A 21,652-nucleotide genomic window follows, 5' to 3' on the forward strand; every position below is an offset into this window, starting at 1 on the left:
TGCCTATATTTCCACATTCCTGCTTACACTGACTTCTACTTTTTGATCTTTCCTATTTTCAGTAGTTCATTCTTAAACATTGTGATGATCTGTAAATTACTTTATAGGAATGAACATTATTCATGGGAAATGCTTTGGTAGCTGGGTGAAGAGCTCTGTTGTGGGGTTATGTGAATTTTTTTTTTTTTTTCCTGAGCTGACCTAAAGAAAGAAAATGCTGGAAAGCTGTGGATTCTGTTGTCTAATTCAGCCTACAGTGATGCTTTCTCTGTTCCCAACCTTGGATGAGGTGCACTGTGAAACCAGTAGAATAGGAAATCTTAATACTCATCCTCAAAAAAGCCATAGTCTAGTTGGGCAGAGAAGACTTTGCTAAAGTCTTATATTATTTGCTCTCATGTACAGATGATAAGTACTTAGTGCAGACTCAAAACTTCTGTGAGCTCTCAGAAAAAGGGAAGATTCCATTGTATAGGCTAATTATAAAGGCAAGGTGGTTTGTGAGATTTTGAAGTTGGCCTTTAAAGATTGATCTAATTGTAGTTAAGGTGGGGGAGGATGCTGTATGGGGGACTACAATGAACAAATTTGTGGATGGGATCAGGGCTAAGATCCAGGAAGAGTCACAACAAACAGTCCCACCTGGAAAGTAGATAGCTTAAGTTGGGAGCTTAATACCAAGCATGGGCCTTGGATGCCAATTTGAAGAATTTGATCCTTAACCTGTTTTACAATGAAAGGTTTAGTTTCCTTTCAGAGACCACTTGGAGGTGGGTAGAAAGAAGGATGATTGAATTTTCTTTGTCAGCATCTTTAACACAATATAGGATTGATGACGTGGCCAATAAAGGGTGTTATTTCCTCTTTCCACTCTGTACCCCAGAAATTTTGGCAAATGTTTCAGACAGAGGGAGTAGGAAGGACCATGCTGACCATGCTTCCCATGCCTTGGAGAGATTCATGCTTTCATGCTGCTGAGCTCAGCTATTTTTTTCTCCCAATCATACTACTTGTTTCTATACTCCCCCCGATGGTTGTCATCAACTTAATATTGGTGGTGAAGAAAGACCACGCATAATTTCGCCTCCAAAGTACCTTCACTTGGACAGCTCCCTGCTCAGAGCTCCTTCCACACACCTGGATTTCTTCAAGCTCTCTATTCATCATGTTTTTATCTAGTTTTCGGAAGCCAGGGCCTGTGAGTGAATAGGGAGGCACCAGCTGGCTCATTCTTTAGTCTCCCATACTCCTCTTGCTGAAAGGAGTTGTTAGGCAGAATGGGATGGGGGGAAGGGGAGAGGAGATGGAGATGGAGATAAAGCAATGAGGATATTCCTGTCCCAAGATGGCTTTCTGAGATACACATTGTATTCTAAAGGGGCTTTCTCTCAAGAAGCAACCTTTCTTTGCCTTCTCTTTCTTCCCTTTCTCCCACAGCAAACCAGAGTTTTAAATGTTAGGGTTTCTGAGGGTTTTCCTTAGGCAGTAACCTATTCACTAAACCTTTACTATTCTTTAGGTCTTTATACTTTTCAAAGCAATTTCATGGCTTTTTTTAAAAATAATTTTACTTTATCTTCACAACAATTCTATTACCTAATCATATGATGCTTTTAATATTCCACTACCACTGTCTTATCTAGCTAGAGAATGAAACTGAGGCCTGAAGCAATGAAGGACTTTCCCAAGGTCACATAGTAGGTCATCTAGAGAGGCTGGCTTGGACTTCTGACTCTAAGGAAACCCAATCATTTGGATACTGGGAGAAAAGGGGGATGCAAATTGACCAGGAAATTGACAGTCAATAGAGCCTAGTCAGGGAGTGGGAAAGGGAATGAGAGGGGCATTGAGATTACTCGATTTACTGTGGCCAACATTGGTTCAGATGCCAAGAGGATACTGGTATGTTGGATTTGAATAGGAAAAGCCTTAGTTAGAACTCTCTGCTTCCTAAGTGCAGCTCCTACTCACTTCCCCACTCCTGCAGGTCCTTCCTTTTCCTCCATTACATCTGCAGTCCTGAAGTTAATGTGTTGGAGGTCCATTGAACAGGAAAATACCCAGTGCACGTACATTTCTCGTAACTAGGAAGTGGTTGGGCAGGGGTCCAGGGTATCTATCTGCATGCATGGTTTTTGAGCTGCTCTGGAATTCAGGTACTGTGACTTGAGACATTTCAGGCAATGGAAACTGGAGGGGGGGGGGGGGGGGGGGGATCAAGAATGTTATCTGTAGCCCTAGGAGGAGTTATAGAATCAGCCTCCCTAAGAGCAGAAAAGACAAGCAAGGGACAGACTCTTTCCCAGAAAAAGGCCCAAACTCAGCTCAATACATGTTAAATACTTTTTGAATCTGAAGTGAGGAGACAATGTGACTAGGATTTCATTACTTACGCAAATGGATTTGCTTTTAGTGGATGGAGCTGCAGCCTGAGAGCTGTTCCCATGGGGCAGTCATCGCGATTCCTGCAGCTGAAAATGTTTTTCTAGTGTGTTAAGAAAAGGTGGTGAGGAGTTCTTGGTTTGGGAAAAGGGGGGGGGGAGACTTCCCCCTTCTCCTCTCTCCCCCCCCCCCACCAGCTTGGTATTGGGGTATGGAAACATTTTGGCCCACAGCAGTTGCTCCATCACATTTCAGAAAGTTGCCTGTTGAAAGGAGGGAGAGATAGGTAGGGGTTAGGGATATTTTTCAAACTTGATTGGAAGGCACAGAGCTCAGCTGAAGAGAAATGCACCAGCTTGGTATTGGGGTATACTAAGTTTTATATTTTCAAGGTGTTTTTGTGGGGTGTGAATAGACATCTATTTTTTCTTTACTCGGTATGTTCTTGTGTTTTTCGTTCCCTTCTGTCCCGGATGCTGTCTCTCCCATTCTCTTTGATGGCCTCCCTTGTCCCTGTGTGGTGCTCCTTTTCCTCCTTTCCCCACCCCATTCCTTTCTGCCTCTTTTTGCCTCCTTTTGCTCTACTCCCAACTCATTTCCTCCTCTCCCTGGAGGAGTTAAGCAGGGGCGATGCCAACCCTGCAGACTGTTTGGAATAGTTTAAATGCTTTGACACTCTGGATGTACTAGATGGCAGGGGAGGCAGTTTACTGGGTAATTCATATGCAAAACTGCACTATAAATTTAAAGCCTGTCTCAGTTGCCGTGGCACCACTAAGCATTTCATCAGCGTACAGTACAGTATTTCTGCCATCTTTGTTTGCATTGCAGTGAGTCATCAAAAGTCTGTCTTGTACCAACACTCGGAGCCGTGCATTCCTCTGGCTCTGAGATTTCGCTGTTTTTAAAGCTTCAGTTTGAAGTTGGCATTTACTCCGGGTCCCTAATCAAAGACGGCTATTCATTCCCCAGAGCAGCCTGAATGTTCATCTGCATCCGGCCTGTTCATTTAGATGCCGTTCGCTGCCTGGGAGATTGGACTGGCTAATATAGCCTCAGCTCCAGTAGATACAAACGGAGGGCTGGAGACTTCCCCCCCTCTCCCCCTGCTGCCCCTCCACCCTGAGTGCACGCTTTCCTCCGTTTGCTGCAGTTCCCGTAGAGGCACAAGTCACTTAGCCAGCCTTTGGCGGTGACAACCTACAGTCCCGCGCTATCCTAAGGTAGGTTTGCCAGCCAGGAGATTGGGAGCCAGTAAAGTAATTTTCTCTAGAGAGTGTTCTTGCCTTCTCTTGGACCTAGCAGCACAGTGAGATTGCCTGTCTGGCGGCTCGTCTCTCTCCCTCGCTCCTTCTCTTTCTTTCCTTTCTGTTCCTCAGCTCTGCAGATAGAACCGGACTTAAGATTTTTTCAGAACAGAGCAGCCCTTTGTGCAGGACTTCTGGCCTTTTCTAAGTCAGCTGTTTTTTCCCCCTCCTAATTCTCTCTCATTTCTTTCTCCTGCTTCCCCACCCCCACCCTCATCCCCTTTTAGAATTTATCATCAGGTAAACATTTCTTGAGTCCCTCTGCCGGGGTTTCCTGACCAACCAGGATGTGTCTGGTCCTGGTCCAGCTCTCAAAGCTTTCTTTCCCCCCCTTTCAGTACCTTTTCCTTCCTGGCAGGCTCAGGTTGGGATTTCCCCAGTAGCATCAAGCCTACTTAGGGTACTAGGGGCCAGGGGTATGTAAAGTACGTAAGTCTGGACAGCATGTGTCTCTTTTAGTTAGTTTGTAACTCATTTCCTGGTATAGTTCAGACCAAAGAGTTTGGGATTAGAGTTTTAACTGTTTGGATGCTTGATGGTTGGGGAGCAAAGTAGAATGCTTTTCAGGGCCTTAAAATAGCTGATTGGAGGCCAAAGCTTTAAAAGGCCACATCTTGGATTGTTGTTGGGAAGCAAGGGATGGCTGAAAGAAGTTGTCACCAAGGAGTTGATTTGTGCTTCCAAGTTCTCTCTTAACTTTTTCCCATACTTCTTTTTTTTCCCTCCTCATTCTATCTTTTCTCTTTTCATGAAAGTCAAAAAAGAACAAGGGGGAAAAATAAAACTATTAGGTATTTTCCTTTTAGCATAAAGGGCCTGGATGCTCTTAAAGGGAAAGAAAAAAAATACCTTAAAATCTTTTGCCATGATTATATACTGTACTATATTAGTGAATGTTTCTCTCTCTGTCTCTCCCCTCCCTCCTTCCTTCCCTTCTTTCTTTCCTTCCTCCCTCCTCCCTTTCTTTCAGATAGGTACATATATGTCTCCTATCTATAGATAGGTGAGGATTGTGTTGCTACTCAGGAAGAGTGCTAATTTCCAGAAATGTTGAAGGAGAAAAGAATACCATCAGTGTTGGCAGCATTCCCTGGGCCCTTTCTGAAACCAAAGGTTTCTTGTCTGGGCCACATCAAATTGCTGATCTGCAGTCTCTTGTCTGCCTTAGGTGTCTGGTGGGGGAAGTGGAGAAGGAAGGGTGGCAGTAGGAGGTATTTTATTCTCCCTTCAAAAGCTTCATTCCTTTGCTGCTGAGATCTTTTTTGTTTCTTCTTTGAGTAAATATTAGCATTGTAGGCTTGGAGATGGTTCAGAAGAAGAAGAAGAAGAATTCAGGGAGCAAGCATATAGTTAGGTCTTGGGTCTTTAGTTTTTTCCTCCTACTTTTTTGGTTTTCCTGGTCCTGCTTCAGAAGTTGGGTTTCAGGGTAACAAAGTTGCTGCCTAAGAACCTCTGGAAAGCTATATGGTTTGGAATCACAGTGTGGAAAGGACTATGGAAGCAGGGAGGTAACTAACTGGTTATAGGGGAAATTTGGGCTTATAGATACCTTTCCTCTTCTCTCTTTTAAAGCAGAATCTCCATTTAACCCTTTATGGTTGGGCAGCTGGTATTCCTTCCACCACTCCAGAAGTTCTTGAACTGTGAATTTTTATGTTATTTTCACAAATTTTCATTTCCCCAGATAAGAAACTGACCCCAATTTGTCTCCTCTCCTCCATCTCTCCCCACCATCTTGAACCTCCCCTGTCCTTCTTTACAGATGTGCCCTTCTTTGGAACCAGCTGTGTTGAATGTCTAAGGTGTCCTGGCTCCTTGCCCAGTCATGTCCCAGATGTTGCACATAGAGATCCCCAATTTTGGGAACACTGTCCTGGGTTGCCTGAATGAACAGCGCCTGCTGGGGCTCTACTGTGATGTCTCCATTGTCGTCAAAGGGCAAGCCTTCAAGGCTCACCGTGCGGTCCTGGCGGCCAGCAGCCTTTATTTCCGGGACTTGTTCAGTGGAAACAGCAAGAGCGCCTTTGAGCTGCCCGGCACAGTGCCCCCTGCCTGCTTCCAGCAGATCCTCTCCTTCTGCTACACCGGGAAGCTCAGGATGGCAGCCAGCGAGCAGCTCGTGGTGATGTACACGGCCGGCTTCCTGCAGATCCAGCACATTGTGGAGCGGGGCACAGACTTGATGTTCAAGGTGAGCTCGCCCCACTGTGACTCACAGACCGCCATGATCGAGGACACCAGCTCGGAGCCCCAGAGCCCCTGCAACCAGCTGCAGCCCGGCCCTGCACCCTATGTCATGTCCCCCTCTGTGCCCATCCCGCTTCTCACCCGTGTGAAGCATGAGAACCTGGAGCTCCAGCCGGCAGCGGGCCCAGGCCTGTCTGCCAAGCGGCCCCTGGAAGCTGGGGCCCGGGATGGCTCGGGGGGCGGCGGGGCGGCAGTGGGCGGGGCGGCTCCTCTGAAGCTGTCTCGAGTCTCGTACTATGGGATGCCCAGCCTGGCCACTCTCATCCCCAACATCCAGCAGGTACAGTACTCGCAGGGTGAGAGGACCAGCCCCGGGGCCAGCAGCCTCCCCACCACAGACAGCCCCACCTCCTACCATAATGAAGAAGACGAGGAGGACGACGAGGCGTACGACACCATGGTGGAGGAGCAGTACGGCCAGATGTACATCAAGTCCACAGGCAGCTACTCAGGTAACGTCCCAGAACCACCTGGCGCTCGTTTGTATTGCTGTCGGGCATTGTGCCTTCCGGAAGTCTTCCTAGGGCCTCCCTGTGCTTTGGCAGATCAGCCTTGGGCTAATTTGGGCCAGGAATTTGGCTTCCTGTTCTGTTTTGTTCTGGGGGGGCAGCAGAGGTTAAGATCCCCAAGGTTCCATAGCTCAATGGAGCTTACAACGTGACTTAAAGCTGAATTAGAAATCTAGGTCCCAGAGCTTTATTTTTTGTTGTTGCTTTTAAGTTGCCAAGTTCTTTCCCTTCCTGTAGCTATATTCTTATTGGGCTTCAAATTTACTGGGTTTTGAGAGAAGACAGGTAAGACTTAGCAGGAAATTATACATCCATCCCCTTTCCATATTCTGCTATCTACATTCCCATCATTTTTCCAGCACTTTTCAAGAAGCTAAATGGGGGAACAAAGCTTGCTCCTTTTGGAAACGTGATGGCCTTTTCTCTTGTCATCTTTGCTCCCTTAGTCTTCTTTTGCTTCAGTGACTTGTAGGTTCAAGATGCTGGGGACTAAGGTCATCCATCATGGGGACTAAGGTCATCCATCATGGTGACTAGAAAAAGAAGGTAGTTGCTGGTGTTATAGTGAAAGAGACCAAGACTGTTTAGATTTGATGGTATAAAATAATGTTTGGGATGTGATCCTTGAAGGGTCAGGGCTTTCTCTGCTATCTTATCTGCTTTTCCTTGTTCCCAGGATTTTTAATTCATTTATGTTCCTTCTCTGCCAAAGGGAAAGCTAACATTGAAATTTACTCACAAAATAGCTCCGGCTTGATGGGTCTGCCTCTTATCATATCTACTTGTTCCCGGAGAGGTGCATGACATAGGCTCTTTTTGCTTTTTTTTCTTTTTGGTGAAGTTCAGTTCTCAGGATAAGAAAAAAAGGCATATTTAGTCCAACCAAGCAATTCGGAGGTACCTACCTAATTAGTATACAGGGCCTCAAGATGGGACACCCAGCATTTTGCGTTCTCACAATGATCAGATTGGATGGGGGAATAACTTGCTTCTCTGTCTATAGTCTTGATGTTTGTACTCTTTAATCTGAAAGTAATGCTTTGGATGGGGGATATGGAGGAGGATGAACATCCTGAGAAGACATGCTTGTCATTCCTCCTGGTCTGCCCCTCTTCCTTAAATCCCCTTGCAGCTCCTGTGAATGAACGAGTTAGCAACAAGTTTCAGCAACCAGTTTCCTTTTGCTCTATTTTATTTTCTGATTCTCTTCCCCCCCCCCCCCCCCCCCCCCCCCCCCCCCCCTCCGCAACATAAGGCTGTGCTATATTATTTTTAGAAAGAATAATTGTTGAGATATTTTCCTTTTTTGACTCTATTAATAATGGTGGACAGGTAAGCTGGGAAGACTGTCAAGACAATAATGATCTGTTTTAGGTACACCATCTGTGCAAACCCAGGGTCAATTGCCTTTATGTTTCCACTTGAAATTTAGAAGGATTGGGTGTAAAAATCTGTTTTGAAGGATACCCTATATTTTAAGTACAGGTTCAGCATGTTGGGGATAGCAGGAGTTTTGGGTCAGCAAATGGCATTTTTTGTAATTTGGCCTCAATAATTCAGAGAATTTCTCACTTTGCCCTCCCTGAAAACAAACTGTGTGTGCATTTATGTATGTGTGCTTGCGCGTGCAAATACCTTCTGACAACAAGGCCGATTTGGCCTGCGGGAGGAGAGAAATCTGTCCATCAGTGCAGTTTTATCTGCCTACCATTTTAACAGGAAGCTCATGTTATACAACTTTGGGGTGGGGGAGGATCTGCCAGTGTCGGAGGAGGGTAGTTGTACCATAAAGATGCAGACTTCTTATAGAATATGGGAGACCACTATGAGTAGTGCCAGGCCAGGATTGGCATCCAGTAGCATAAGTTGGTAGTGGGCTTTGAAAGGGGGGAGGGGAGGATGGACAGGATGGGACCAACTAGCCTGAAGCTGCAAGATCTCTTCTGCAGCAGGCCGAAATCAAATGGCTTACTGCCCAGACATCTAGTTTTAATGAAATTGGTATGCCTGTTTCTCTTTTTATGAAGATCGAACTCCTAATTCAGATACTTGCTGGATTCAAATAAACCAACCCAAGATAGAAATCAAGAGAACTGAATTCTCTACTCAACCATTAGCTTGTTCTGTTGCCTTAAGCTTACTTTGTGATGGTTGTTCAGTGTCGTGATAATGAGGAAACTGCTTCTCATAGATGTGGAGCTGCTACACTTGTATTCCTGGTCTCTTGGGATTGATGTGAGGAAAGGATAGTGGTGATCCTTAAAATGTTAAAAGAAATGTGAATGGTTGGTGTTGAGCTAAGACTAGAGGTTTGGTCATAGTTCCTAGTTCATAGCTTGCCACCATGATGTATATTTACTGTTTTCTCTGCACCTCAGTTTCCTTTTTCTATAAGATAGAGGGAATACTCTCAACCCATGAGCAGGGTGTTTTATAAGGATCCAGGGAGGGAGATGGCGAATTCACTTTGTAAAATATGAATTGATGAAAAGAATGTTAAATCATTATGGTCCATAGGGTTATTTTAACTGAAGTGGTTATTATTCATACTCTTACTTGAATCTCCTCATCTCCCCTTGAGAGAGAAGCTTACTCCCTTCATTATTGCATCCTTTTCACACCATTGTTTTCAAGTTAATAGTAAAATGCCACTTCTCTAAGGCAGTGGTTGAGGTTTACAGTGGTTCACAAGCCCTTAACTGGGTCAAGGAAATGTGGTTGTATGTATGCTTTTCTTGGTTATGATCTTGGTTATTATTATTGATGTCTCTTTTTGGAAAGTCAAGTCTGACCTTCCAGAAGTGTCTCTGTTGGAAGCCACTGATGATGTTAAGTCAGGAAAAGATTTTCTGGAGATGGGAATGGCATAAGTGTTTTCGTCTTAGTGGTTTGCACAGTGTTTTGTAGCACAGTAGGATTACAATCAAATAGTCATCCATTTAAGTGCCCCTTCCCACTGCCCTCCACATTGAACAAACAAAAAAGTCTCAGTTGTATAAAAGTCTGATAAACGATATTCAATCTATATTGGCTATATTTGAAAATTGTGTCTCTATATTTTAAAGTTCATTGTCTCTCAGGAGGTAAGTGACATGTTTCATCTTTATTCTTTTGGACTCATGGTTTATCATTGCAATGATTAGAGTTCTAAAATCTAAATTGAAGTTTTTATCTAAAATGTTGCCATTGTGTACATTGTTTTCCTAAGTCTGCATCGATTTGTAGATTTCTTCTCAGTTTTCTCTGAAACTGTCCACTTCATCATGGCAAAATACTTCTCCATTTTCTACCTATATTAGCCATTCTCCAATAAGGCACTAGTTTTTAATTTATGGTTACTGCAAAAAGAAATTCAGCTTAATAATAAAATCAATTGCCAATATTTGCATTTTTACATACATGATCTAATTCGCGCTTCAGAATAATCCTGTGAAGAAACCTAGTCTTCCCTGGCAAAGATACCTGACATACAGAAATTAAATGATTTACTCATGATCATTCAGTTTAATAAGAATTGGAATTGAGACTCAAACTTGGCCTTTTTGATTCTAACCCTGGTATACTTCACACATGATATTACATCTTTCTAAAAAAGTTGATACTTGTGTTTTAAATGCCCTTTTGGGATAGATAACATGTTGGGATTTTTGTCCTGATTCCTACTTTAGCTAGTATTCTGGGGATGAGGAGGTTATTAATTTATTTCCTTCTCTCAAGAGTTAACATGAAATGAAGTTTCTTTTTAGTCTAATTCCTTCTCTTGACCTCCCGGCTGCTGGGAATCAAACACAAAGCCTACTTGGGAACAATCATATGGGCTTTTGGCATAAATGGACTCTTTGGAATTGTATGTGTTTTTATCTGCCACCTCACTATTTAGGAAAATCAAACACTGAGCTAAGTAGACCTCAGCCTTTCCTAATATATTTTGAGTGTGTACGAGGTGGATGGGTGCTTGCTACTGGCTTTTTTTTTTATTCCCAGAAACAACCTTTGCACATAAAAGAACCCCTGTTTGTCTTTGGGCTGTTCCATTAATCCTGTGGGCCTCAGTTTACTCATGTATAAGAAAGGGCTAGATTAGATTGTCTTTGGCTTTCCTTTCAAGCCTTAATCAGTTTATAATTCTATACATATTTTCATATTTAAGATGCCCACTGTGGTTGGGATTGAACTGCTGTATAGAAAAACAAAGGGCTCTCTGCTTCTATACTACATTGTTCAGTGAGCCCAGTTAGTTGGAATTACCAATTTTGAGTTCACTTTGTGAAAATATAGCTGCAAAATGTGCTTAAAAAAAAATTTTTTTGGGGGGGGGGGCAAACTATCTTCTAGTCCCTTTCTCATTTCCTCCTTAGCTCCTGCTTATTTCATGAGACTCATATTTTCATTGACACCTCTCTGAACTTCAGGTTGTGGGTTTTTTTTTTTTTTTGTTTTTTTTTTTAATCTCTAAAATTCAGGTTTGGACCAGAAAGATAATTCTAGGTTTTCATGATTATTCAAAAAAATTTTCAATATAATTAGAATTTCTTGTATTCATGTGTCACCCCCAAAAGTGTATTTAAAGACATCTTGAAGTCCACAGACTCCCATTTGACTGGGAAAGAGTCTAGTTCCCATAAAACATATAAGGATCCTTGCCTTAAATTCTGTGAACCTAAATACATTTTCCCCCACCCTCTAACACAGCAGGAGAGGGACCTTAGAAGCTAGGGAGTCCATCACTTCCTTTTACAAATGAAAAACTTAGAGAGATTAAAAACAATTCACCTTCATAAGCACTCGTTTTTTTTGGGGGGGGGTACAAAGAAAGAAAGAAAACTGTACTGTAGTTAGTCCAAGATCACACTGATAACAAGTAGCAAAGCTCTTTATTATTTTGGGGGGAGGGAGGGTGGAGGCCCTTTTCTTTCTGGGCCTTGAATTCTTTCTCTCTGTTAGTGGCCCTTTATTTGATGGCAATGTTTACTCCCTACTAATATGTGAGTTTTGTGGATAGCCTAATCTATACCAGGGGGAGAATGGGCAAGGATTTCTGGGGCTTTTTGTCGCCAAGAGTAATGGCACATGTTGCCTTGTACATAGTAGCCCTTTAATAAATGGTCATTGACTTGAAGACAAAAGGAACATGTCAAGTTTGAAAATTACAGAAGAAATGTAGGAAAGGAGAAGAATACAGTTTTTAAGTGGTTTTGGGGGTTCAGGGGGAATGACTTAGAAGTAAAAAGGCTCTGAAAGCATTTCCCCTTTGAACCTGCTGGTGAAACAAATTTTAAGAAAAGCACAAGGGTGAGGCTGGAAGTAGGACTGAGGTTGTAAGAAGACTGCCTCCAGCCCATTTGTGCTGTACTTGGAGAATGAGCAGCTGTGTGCATTTCTTAAATTGTGCCCCATTTAAAAGGCAGCTGCATTTAAATCCATAGTACCTGTAGTGAAAATTGGCCTAAACGATTTTCTCCCTGGCCAGCCTGCCTAGTGCCATTGCAGGGAGATGATGTCATATGTAGGGGAATGAGGTCTTTGCTGGTCTTCCTTTAGTTTAGCCTGTCCAGGAATAGGCTTAAGACTAATAGTTCAGTCTAGCTACTTTTGGATGCTCTAAACTTGGTCATCAATCAACCATAAGGGAGTTGGTCAGGCAGTTGTCGCTTGTTATGGATTTTCTAGGCTTTGCAGATGGTTGAGAATGGGATTAGATATGTTACAGGTGGGTGAGTCATGCCGGTTCTCCCAAAGCCAGACAGTTCTCAAATGGCCTGCAAGTTTCCTGATCTAGCTGTCTGTCACCTACTCCCTCAATTTGACCAAAGTCTCCTGTTGAGCATTAGTCCACCAAGATCAACTTTTCTCGTCTTCATAGTAAACCCTGTGGCCAACATCAGATGCCCCTGTCCTCACCCTGGGGCTAGACCTCTTTGCACATAAAACTGCAGGCCCCCATTTCCTTCCCCATGAAGGCGCAGATGTTTAATTTTAGACTGGCAGATGTTTTGCTCTTTGCTGAGATCCGAAACAAAGGCAAGATATGGGTATTTATAAACCAGCAGCTCTGCGCCTGAACTCACTTGGAATTAACTCTTTCTATGGAATGCACAAATCAAATCTTGGGTGCTTTCAGTGACATGGCAATAGATTTGCCAGCTAAGCACTGTGGCAATCTAGGGGGTGTGGAAAAGAGGCAGGCAGACAGGCAGGCAAGAGATCACTGGGAGTTTGCTTCCCTTGCATTGAAGCAGCGGCTGCTGCACCTGCCAGGAGCTGACAAGCTAGAGAAGGAAGATCTCTTAGAATGGGAGAGAGAGGGTTCCTCTAGGGACAGAGAAATTGAAGCTTATAGGCTAGTTGATGAGAGTACTTGCAAGTGAGGGTAATGCGAGACTGTTAACATTTGAGAAAACCATGCAAGTCCCAAACTAATAGCCCCTTAGCCTATGCAAATCCAATTCAACCTTCAAAGTCATAGCTCACACTTTCTCCTGGAAGCCTTCTTGATCCACCTTACAATAATCCCTGAACATTTACAAAATTTATTACTTTGCACATTTGGCTCCATTATCAAACTACTAATCCTCTCTCCTCCCCCCTCCCCATTTAGATTTTACTGGAGTGTTTTGGGTTTTTTTTTTTTTTTTTGTTGTTGTTGTTGTTTTTGGTGTTTTTTTTGTTGTTGTTTGTTTTGTTTTTGTTTTTTGTTGTTGTTGTTGTTTTTTGTTTTGTTTTGTTTTTTGCTTGTTTGTTTTTGCCTTTTTGTTTTGTTTTGCTTTCATGGCATTTCATTATTTTCACCCTGTCTGAGCATAGTTGACCAGCTATGTTCAGATAGGGTGAACTTGAGTCCTCCCTATCCAAAGGAGTAAAATGTTTTGTTATCATTTCTTCTCTGGATCCAGGACTGGTCATTATAATTTAGTTCAGACAAGTGTTTGAGAGAGAGTGTGTTGAGTGTGTGTATGTGTATAGTATATTTGGTTCCATCACCTTAGTTACATATAAATCTTTAAAAATTATTGGCACTTTCCATAGATTCAGTATTCCTAAAAAACTAGAACCTATTCTTATAACTAAAATGCACATACAAGGAAAAAAAACCCACCAAGGTCTTGTTTAAATCTAATGAAGTATTAGTATATTCCTATTCTAGTATATAATCTTTCTGTTGAGGGAAAGCTATATTTCACCCTTAGTCCTTTCTATTCAAACTTAATAACCATTGTGTCAGTCACAGTTTTGTTGTCTTTCAATGTTGTTTCCATTTATTGTGGTTCTTGCTTAAATCATTCTTAATTCTGCTTACTTTATATGCATTCATTTACATTTTCCCAAGTTTTTAAAGAGTTCTTCATATTGTTTACATTAATATCCATTGCTTCCATAATTCATTCATTATCCAATAAAATCTTTTTTTTTTGCTTCAATAAAAGTAATATCTTAAATTGATTATCTTCATTGTAAATATTTCCTGTTTCTTCAAGAAGAATGTGAAATCCTTGAGAGCAGAGACCATGTCTTTATACTATAGGACTCCTCAAGGTATTCAGTGACTGAATGAATTTGAATCACTTTATCCCTTTTATTATTCTGTCTCATTAATTTCTTTTAAATCTCATTCTTGTTGGCTAGAATTAATTTTCATGTTATTTAATTCATCCTGGGCTTCCTTACAGAGAGTGGGGTGAATAGTTATATTAGATCGAGAAAGAAGATAAACCACTATGGTTTCCTAATGCCTAGACAGCCACTCACTGAGCCTTGACAGCCAGAGTACAGCAGCAAAGACCAGGTGGCAGATGCACATTTGGGACACCAGCTTTTATAATCTTCCTGACCAAGTTGATTGGAACAGTTGGTTGTTATCCAGCTATTAAGATTGATATCCAGCTAGGTGTATGGTTGTCCTGGACTCTGCTGCTAAAAGTGTATAGTAGATAAGCTTACAGAATACCTTCTCTTAGCTCCCCCATTCCCAGTCTCTTTTCATTAGTGAATCTTAGGGTCTTTTTTTTTTTTTTCCTCAACAACTCATTTATAGTACAGTTGAAGAATTATTTGCCTCGGGTCATAGAGCTGTCAGAAGCAGGAGCTACATATACAAGTCTTACCAGTATAAATCCTTCCCAGCTTTATCCTATGAAATACAGAATGAAGATGATAATAGTTTCAACTCACTGGATCCCACAGTCTAATTAAGATAATATTCACAAAATCCTTAAAGGGGTTAAAAAACTAAACTGCTTAGTAATGCAATCACAATTCATTGAAGGAGAGCAAAAAATGGAAAGACTTCATGGAGGTGGGGGAGAAATTGATCTGGGTCCTTACAGGTGAGTGGAATTGGGATAGGGACAAAAGAAGGATTTCTACTTAAATAACTTTAACTTTACTAGTTAAAGTACAATATAAACAAAGACTTCTGAGGTAGGGTGATGCACACAGTATGTGTATAAGGTAGGCAGGAAATGAGGCTGGCTAAGAACAATCTGTAATATATACATATGCAAGACAGAGAGGTGGGTAGGAGGTAGAAGTGAGATGGTGCAAATAATATTGGTTGAGTACTTGGACCAACCAGTTGAATATCAGTCTTAAAAAACTCCAGCCCTGTACTAGGCCACACCTGGAAGATCTTGATTGATGTAGGTTTTAGGGTGTGGCTGTTCATTCCATGATTTTATTTTCTTTGCTTGTAGTTAGGTGTTTATCACTGGTTGGCCAGTGGGTATCATTAAATTTCTTCCCAGTGCATTTGTTCTGTGTTTGTCAGGGATGGTTTTTTTTACTGATTAAATATTATTTAGCCACTAACCCCTTCCATACTGGAGAAGAAAGACTATTGCTTTCACTTTAATATAGCGTTGAGTTTATTTTCCCTGCTCTGAAGTATACTTTCCTCTCCTCCTTTTCATAGAACTTTTACTGTGAATCTTCCTTTACTAACGGTCCTAAAATTAACTAGCTTTATCCCCAAACTTTGGATCTTTATTCTTGTTCAATCTAACATGTAATTGTATATTTTGGATCCTGTTCTCTACAGATCTATTCTGTTTAGCAAACATTTATTGAGCATTCCATGCATACAAAGATGAATAAGACATAAGTCCTTCCTCTTGGAGCTTACTGTTTCATAGGAAAAATAAAACACATTATGCAAATAAATATAATCCTAAATATAGCAAGTGTTAAAGTCACAAAAGGCTTCATGTGGTCTGAAAATGGGAAATTTGTTTTGTTTGCCTTAGTCTTGTATTTCTAGCTAAAATTCTTAGTAATTTTCTTGTCTTGTTCTTCTCCAATCTATCCATCATACAGCTGCTATAAGAAACTTCTTAAGGCATGTCTTATCTTCATTGTATCTCCATTGGCTCTATAGGATGAAATGGAAACTCCTAAACCTGGCATTTAAGACCCTTCATGATCTGTTTCCTGATGAACTTTCCAGCTTTCTTTCAGGGTCTTTCTCATGAATGCTGTGCTCCAAGGAAATAGAACTGCTCATTAAAAATTGAACTGCATCTAGGTGGTACAGAGGATAAAATGCTGGGCCTATAGTCAGGAAGAACCAAGTTCAAATGTGGCCTCAGACACTTATAACTGTGTGACCTGGTCATGTCACTTCAGCCTATTTGTTTCAATTTCCCCATCTGTAAAATTTGCTAGAGAAAGAAATGGCAAACCACTCCAGTAGCTTTGCCAAGAAAACCTTAAACGGAGTCACATCTCGATTGATCTATCTCACCTCGGCAACTCAACTTTTATGAAGCTTCCTGTCTGTCCCCCAGTTTGTTAGTGTTTTTTCCCTCTTCAGTTATACATAAAGGATATTTGTGTCATACCTGTCCCACTAGCATATAAGATTCTTGAGGAAATCGGATGTTTTGTCTATGTCTTTGTATTGTTCAATGCTTAACAGAGTTTCTTGTACATTTAAAAAAAAAAAAAAAGTTGGACTTGAGATCTCATTGTGGACTTGTGACCTCTAATGTGGAAACTCCTATATATATATTCAAACCAATGCAAACTAATACTTATTTTGCAACTTGGAGTGTTTGAGACTTAACTATGTTTGTGCCACACAGGAAGCACTTAATAAATGGTTTCCCACCCACCCCACCCCGGAGGCAATTGAGGTTATACTTGTCCAGAGTCACACAGCTAGGAAGTGTTAAGTGTCTGAGGCCAGATTTGAACTCTGGTCCTCCTGACTTCAGGGCTGGTGCTCTATCCACTGGATCACCTAGCTGCCCCTTAATAAAGGTTAGATTCAGTTATTAAGGGTGAAGCATATAGAAGAATTTTCCCATACTTTGTAAGTGAGTAGCTTATATGGACAAAGTTAGTGACTTTGTAAGTTTCTTGCGCTGTAGCGAATGCTTGGTCACAGTGGCAGCCATGTTTATTCTCCAGTTTCTGGCTTTGTTTTCTGTGTTCCTGCAGAGGATTAGTTTTCCTCTATGTCTATTCTTCTGTGTATGTCTTGCTTAGCATACACTTCATGGAGAAGAATAAATCTATTCCTTCCCTCCCTTGTCACCCAGCTGTCATTGCTGCTTTGTCCTTAACTCTTGAGCCTCTGAATACTATTCCCAAGTGTTTGCCTTAGACAAGAAAGATGGACTTTGAGAATTCATCACAGGTGAGTAAGTTTTATTGCAAAAGTACAAGATCAGCAGAAACAGTAAAGGTTTCTCTATTCCTCAAGACTATATATAGTCTGTTCTGGCCCCTTTCTTTTAAAAAGGTAGAATATAGGGGGCAGCTAGGTGGTGCAGTGCATAGAGCACCAGCCCTGAAGTCAGGAGACCCTGAGTTCAAATTTTGACCTCAGACACTTCCTAGCTGTGTGACCCTGGGCAGGTCACTTAACCCCAATTGCCTCAGCCCTTTCTCCTCCTCCCCCCTCCCCAAAAAAAAAAAAAAAAAAGAAGAAGAAGAAGAAGGGGGGAAAATATATATATATATATATATATATATATATATATATATATATATATCCATCCATGTATTGGAATTTATGTTGGGTGACTCAGGAACATGAGCACTCATCCCCACGCATTAAACAGACTTTGTTAAACAAAAGGTTTGTTCCTTTTTTTCCCTCCTGTCAAGACCACCCTCTGTAGTAGGACAATAGTTTAACTTGTAGTTGTCCCTCCTAAGGGTCTGTATGTCTGCAAGCTTTTTATTGGATTTCCACAATATACTTTTGTCCCATTTGTGATCTATATCTCTTGATGATCTAGTGAGGAAAGGATTGCTCCATGAACTTTAGAGATTTCTTTCTTTTTGGTCATTGACACCAATTAAGTTTCACAACAGATGCTTTTCTCTCTCTCTAAAAGTATTCTTTTAAGGATGATACAAAAAAAATAGCTTGCCTGTCTATAATCTTTTAGGTTTTTATTTTATTCTTATTCTTTTTTGGTTTGGTTTTGTTCATTGCACAGTATCACAATTTGATGATCTCAACATTAAGCAAGTTTCCCCAACCCCTCACCCCTTATATATAAAGAAAAACAACTCTGCCAAATACCCCTTATAAAATGGTCGTATCTGACCATAATGGAACAATCTGCCCACTGTGCTTTTATCTCTACTCTGATGTGAAGAGATTGGAATATTTTATTATTTCTTCCCTGGAACCTTCATTAGTTTTCATTTCACTTGGTTATTTTTTCTTTTGATAGGCACCCATTTTGTTTCTAGTTCTTGTCTACCACAAAATAGTCTACATGAACTCTTTTGGTGTATATAAAACTTTTATTTCTTTCTTTGTTCTCCTTGTGTTGTATATTCCATGGCGCATTGGGTCAAACAACAATTTGGTGATTTCTTGCATAATTCCAAATTGATATCCAGAGTGGTTGTATCAAATTTACCTATTTACAGCAGCTTTCCTCCAATACTGACTAGTCCCATTAATTGGATATCTTTAAAATCCTCCAATTTTAATTAATATTTCTCTTACTCAATAACAATTTCTTATGCCGATTTATAGTTTATAAGTTCTTCTTCTAAAGTGTTGACTATCTTTTGACCACTTCTGTAGAGTACTGCAGTTTAAAAATGCCTATTTTATAATATAAAATTGAGTATTAGTTTAGGTCAGGGATTCTTAACCTTTTTTGCCATGCCTTTGGGTATAATCTGATGAAGTCTATGACCCTCTTCCTGGATTTTTAATTGAAATGAATAAAATACATAGAACACACAGGAAACCAATTATTAGTACAAGTTAATTAAAAAAAAAAATTTTTTTTTAAAAGCTCTTGTCCTCCAGATTAAAAACCCTTGCTCTAGGTTATCTCTACATTTCCTTCTTGTTCTAATCCTAAATAGTGCTTTGGGTCCATGATGGTTTCAAACCCACACCAAACTACTGCCAAGAAGAGAGAAGAGATTATTTGTCTCTTGGGATGCCCTGAATTATCTTCATTAACTAAAGGAAAAGGAGGGATCTCTTATTTGAGAGTTTGTTTTATTCCTAGGGAAGTTATAATATGTCACAGGCATGTACATATATACAGAGACCTGGCGATGTATAGCCACACCTTGCATCATTGGTAAATGGTGCAGGGGACATGCACAAATTTTAAATATAGGTCCAGACCTCCTGAATCTCTGCTTGGTGGATTTGATTTGTAAATTGGCAAGTTGATAAGTGGGAGTGGTGAGGGAGGGGAAGAAAAGAAACTAAGGATAGCCACTAGGAACATGAGAATGGGAGGAAATCTTTTGTCTCCTCTTCTCTCTCCATGACCCCCTTCTCCCTCTCCCCCCCCCCCCTTTTTTTTTTTTTTTTTTATTATTATTCCTCTCCTCTCCCTTCTCTCTTTTTCCCTTGTCTTTCTAGTTTTCCTCCTAGCTAGGCAAAGGAACAGATTCTGGTGTATATATGGCATTATCTTTAACAAGTTGCATCACAGAGGTGACTTTGGATTCCTGGACAACAGTTCTGACAGGTCTTATTTATCTGGAAAGACTTCAGAGTACAGATTTTGCAGTAGACTGCATTTATTTAAGAGATCACCACCACTGAGTTGGTTGTGAAGTGATGAATTTTTGTTTGCAGCAGTCCTTTAAAGCCCAGTTACAGACAATTTGAGATTCTCATTGCTAGAAGGGAGTACATTTTCTAAGTGTCATGTGTCATGTATGTGGGTTCAGCTTATTGGTTATTTTTTTAAAAGCATGTTATGGGACATAATGGGATCCAGCTGTTCTGAAAAGATGGTATTCTTCTACTACCTATAAACTGGTTAGTGTTGAGATTTGTATTTCAGTGTACATTTCCTGACAGTCTCCTTAAACCATCGTAAACAGTTTTCTTTTCTTTTGCTTTGGCTCTCCGCACATCCTATACCTTCAAATAACTTTTAATATGATGAGTTTGAGTTATAGTTTATATATGTATATGTGTGTGTGTGTGTGTATATATTGAGGTATTTACCCCATTAGAAAATTTCAACATGTAGTTTTAAATGGAATATAGCTTACAAAAGAGATTGCAATTAGGAATAAGTGAAGTCACTGAAGGATCATGTTGGAAAATGTTTAGAACAAAATCTTGAGGTGAGGAGCACCTATTTTTAGGTTTGGTTTGAAGGTGAAGCAATAAAGGAGAAGGAGGAAGAGTTGTAGAAATTAGAGGAGAGCCAAGATAAGAAAAGCATAGTTAGAATTTCCAGAAAGGAAGAAGTAATCTTAGTATAAATAAATATAAAAGAATGAGAATAGGGAAAAGGGAATTGAGATCACTTGGGGGAGGCATTGGAGGAAGGAAGGGAGGGAGAAACGTAATCTGAATTCCTCAGTTGCTAATATTCCCATCACTTCACAACCTCAGCTTTGTCTTTATTTGTAGATGTACATGTTGTTTTTCCCTCAATCAAATGTAAGCTTCTTGAGGACAAGTACCGTTGCATTCTTGTGTTTTTCTTTCTAGTACATGGCACAATTTGGTTTTTTAAAAATGATTGTTGAAAGAGAAAAAGACAGTGATTAAGGGCGGGAAAAGATGGAAAAGAGGGAAGTAGAGTGAAGGAACTCACATTTGACAAGCTCAGTGGGCACATTCTTTGCATCTCCTATAGTGTCTAGAACAGGATAAATTACCTAAGAGATAGCTTCAGGATTGAAAAAAATGAAGATGAAAATCACTGAAGTACTACCATTTTGCCTGAGACAGTCTCATCCTTGCTGTTAGTGGAGCAGAGCAGATAATGCTGAACAAGTTCAACATAACCAGAATGTTAGTGGGGTTTTTTCCCCTCCTTTTTTTTTGGGGGGGGGAGGTTTGGGACAAAAGGGGAGTCCTGACACAAGCCATGTGATCCTGGGAATTCATTTAACCACTCAAAAAAAAAAAAAATCCTATTATACAGCTAATTCGCCAGCAGTGAAATGATAGTTAGGATTCCTTCTGACCCTACGTGAGTTGGATTTGAACTTTGGCATCTTTTGCTCAGAATTAATGCTTAGAATTTACTTCAGATGTAGAAATACCTTATTTGATGATCTGAAATTTGGCAGGGTCCCAGAAGCATTTGTTTAGATCCATTTTTGGATTAGAGTAATCTTTTCTCCAGTTTGACCCCCAACCCCTAAATCAAATCATTTGAATTTTTCCTTACTCCCATAGACATGATCATCCAGGACAGTTGCCTAGAATATACAGAGCTATTTTCCTTTCAAAATGTAGGCATTTTGAAACCTATTTTTGTTTCTGAAGCCAGAGAAGACAAGAAGGAAGAAGGGAAAGGGGAAGAAAAGAAATATGGAGCACCTTTCCAGATGAGCTACAACTCAATTTTAGAGTATTTTTAGCCACTGGCTGTATCCAGCACATGCTAAAAGCAGAAATAGAATGTAGATTTTTTTGTTGTTGTTGTTTCTCTTCTGTATCTGACAGTCTCTAGTTTTGCTAAAAAAGAAAAAAGAAAAAAAAATCAGGGTATTGGATTGGGGAGGGGGGTGGGGAGAGAAACATTTGGGAAGCAAACAACTTGGGCTGTTTAAAAAAATCATCCCAATGTACATCATTGTAAATTGGGAATTATTTCTGTTGGTGAAAATTCTTTATGTAAATGTCACTGCATATCAGCATTACAAAGTACTTCTCCTCGTTTGCATATATAATCATGTCATGCTGTACAGGGGGAGCAAAAAGGGGGGAGGGGTAATTATGTTTTAAAATATCATCTTGATTGT

At 40.6% G+C, this 21,652-nt stretch overlaps 1 protein-coding gene across 7 annotated transcripts in view; it reads left to right on the forward strand.

Moving 5' to 3' along the window:
• NACC2 (NACC family member 2) overlaps positions 1 to 21,652 on the forward strand; it is a 120,835-nt gene that overhangs the window by 77,395 nt on the left and 21,788 nt on the right. For 3 of the 7 annotated variants that reach the window (XM_023494359.2, XM_003757485.4, XM_031954954.1), the window contains one exon: positions 5,452 to 6,388. In XM_023494359.2, the coding sequence (XP_023350127.2) occupies positions 5,515 to 6,388 (874 nt within the window). In that variant the 5' untranslated portion in view covers positions 5,452 to 5,514. Of the gene's footprint in view, positions 1 to 2,986; positions 3,606 to 4,848; positions 5,198 to 5,451; positions 6,389 to 21,652 lie in introns of those variants that run through there. The other 4 variants (XM_031954957.1, XM_031954956.1, XM_023494361.2 and 1 more) reach the window with 4 other exon arrangements.

Source organism: Sarcophilus harrisii, chromosome 2 (assembly GCF_902635505.1).
Source record: "Sarcophilus harrisii chromosome 2, mSarHar1.11, whole genome shotgun sequence".
Lineage (NCBI taxonomy): Eukaryota > Metazoa > Chordata > Mammalia > Dasyuromorphia > Dasyuridae > Sarcophilus > Sarcophilus harrisii.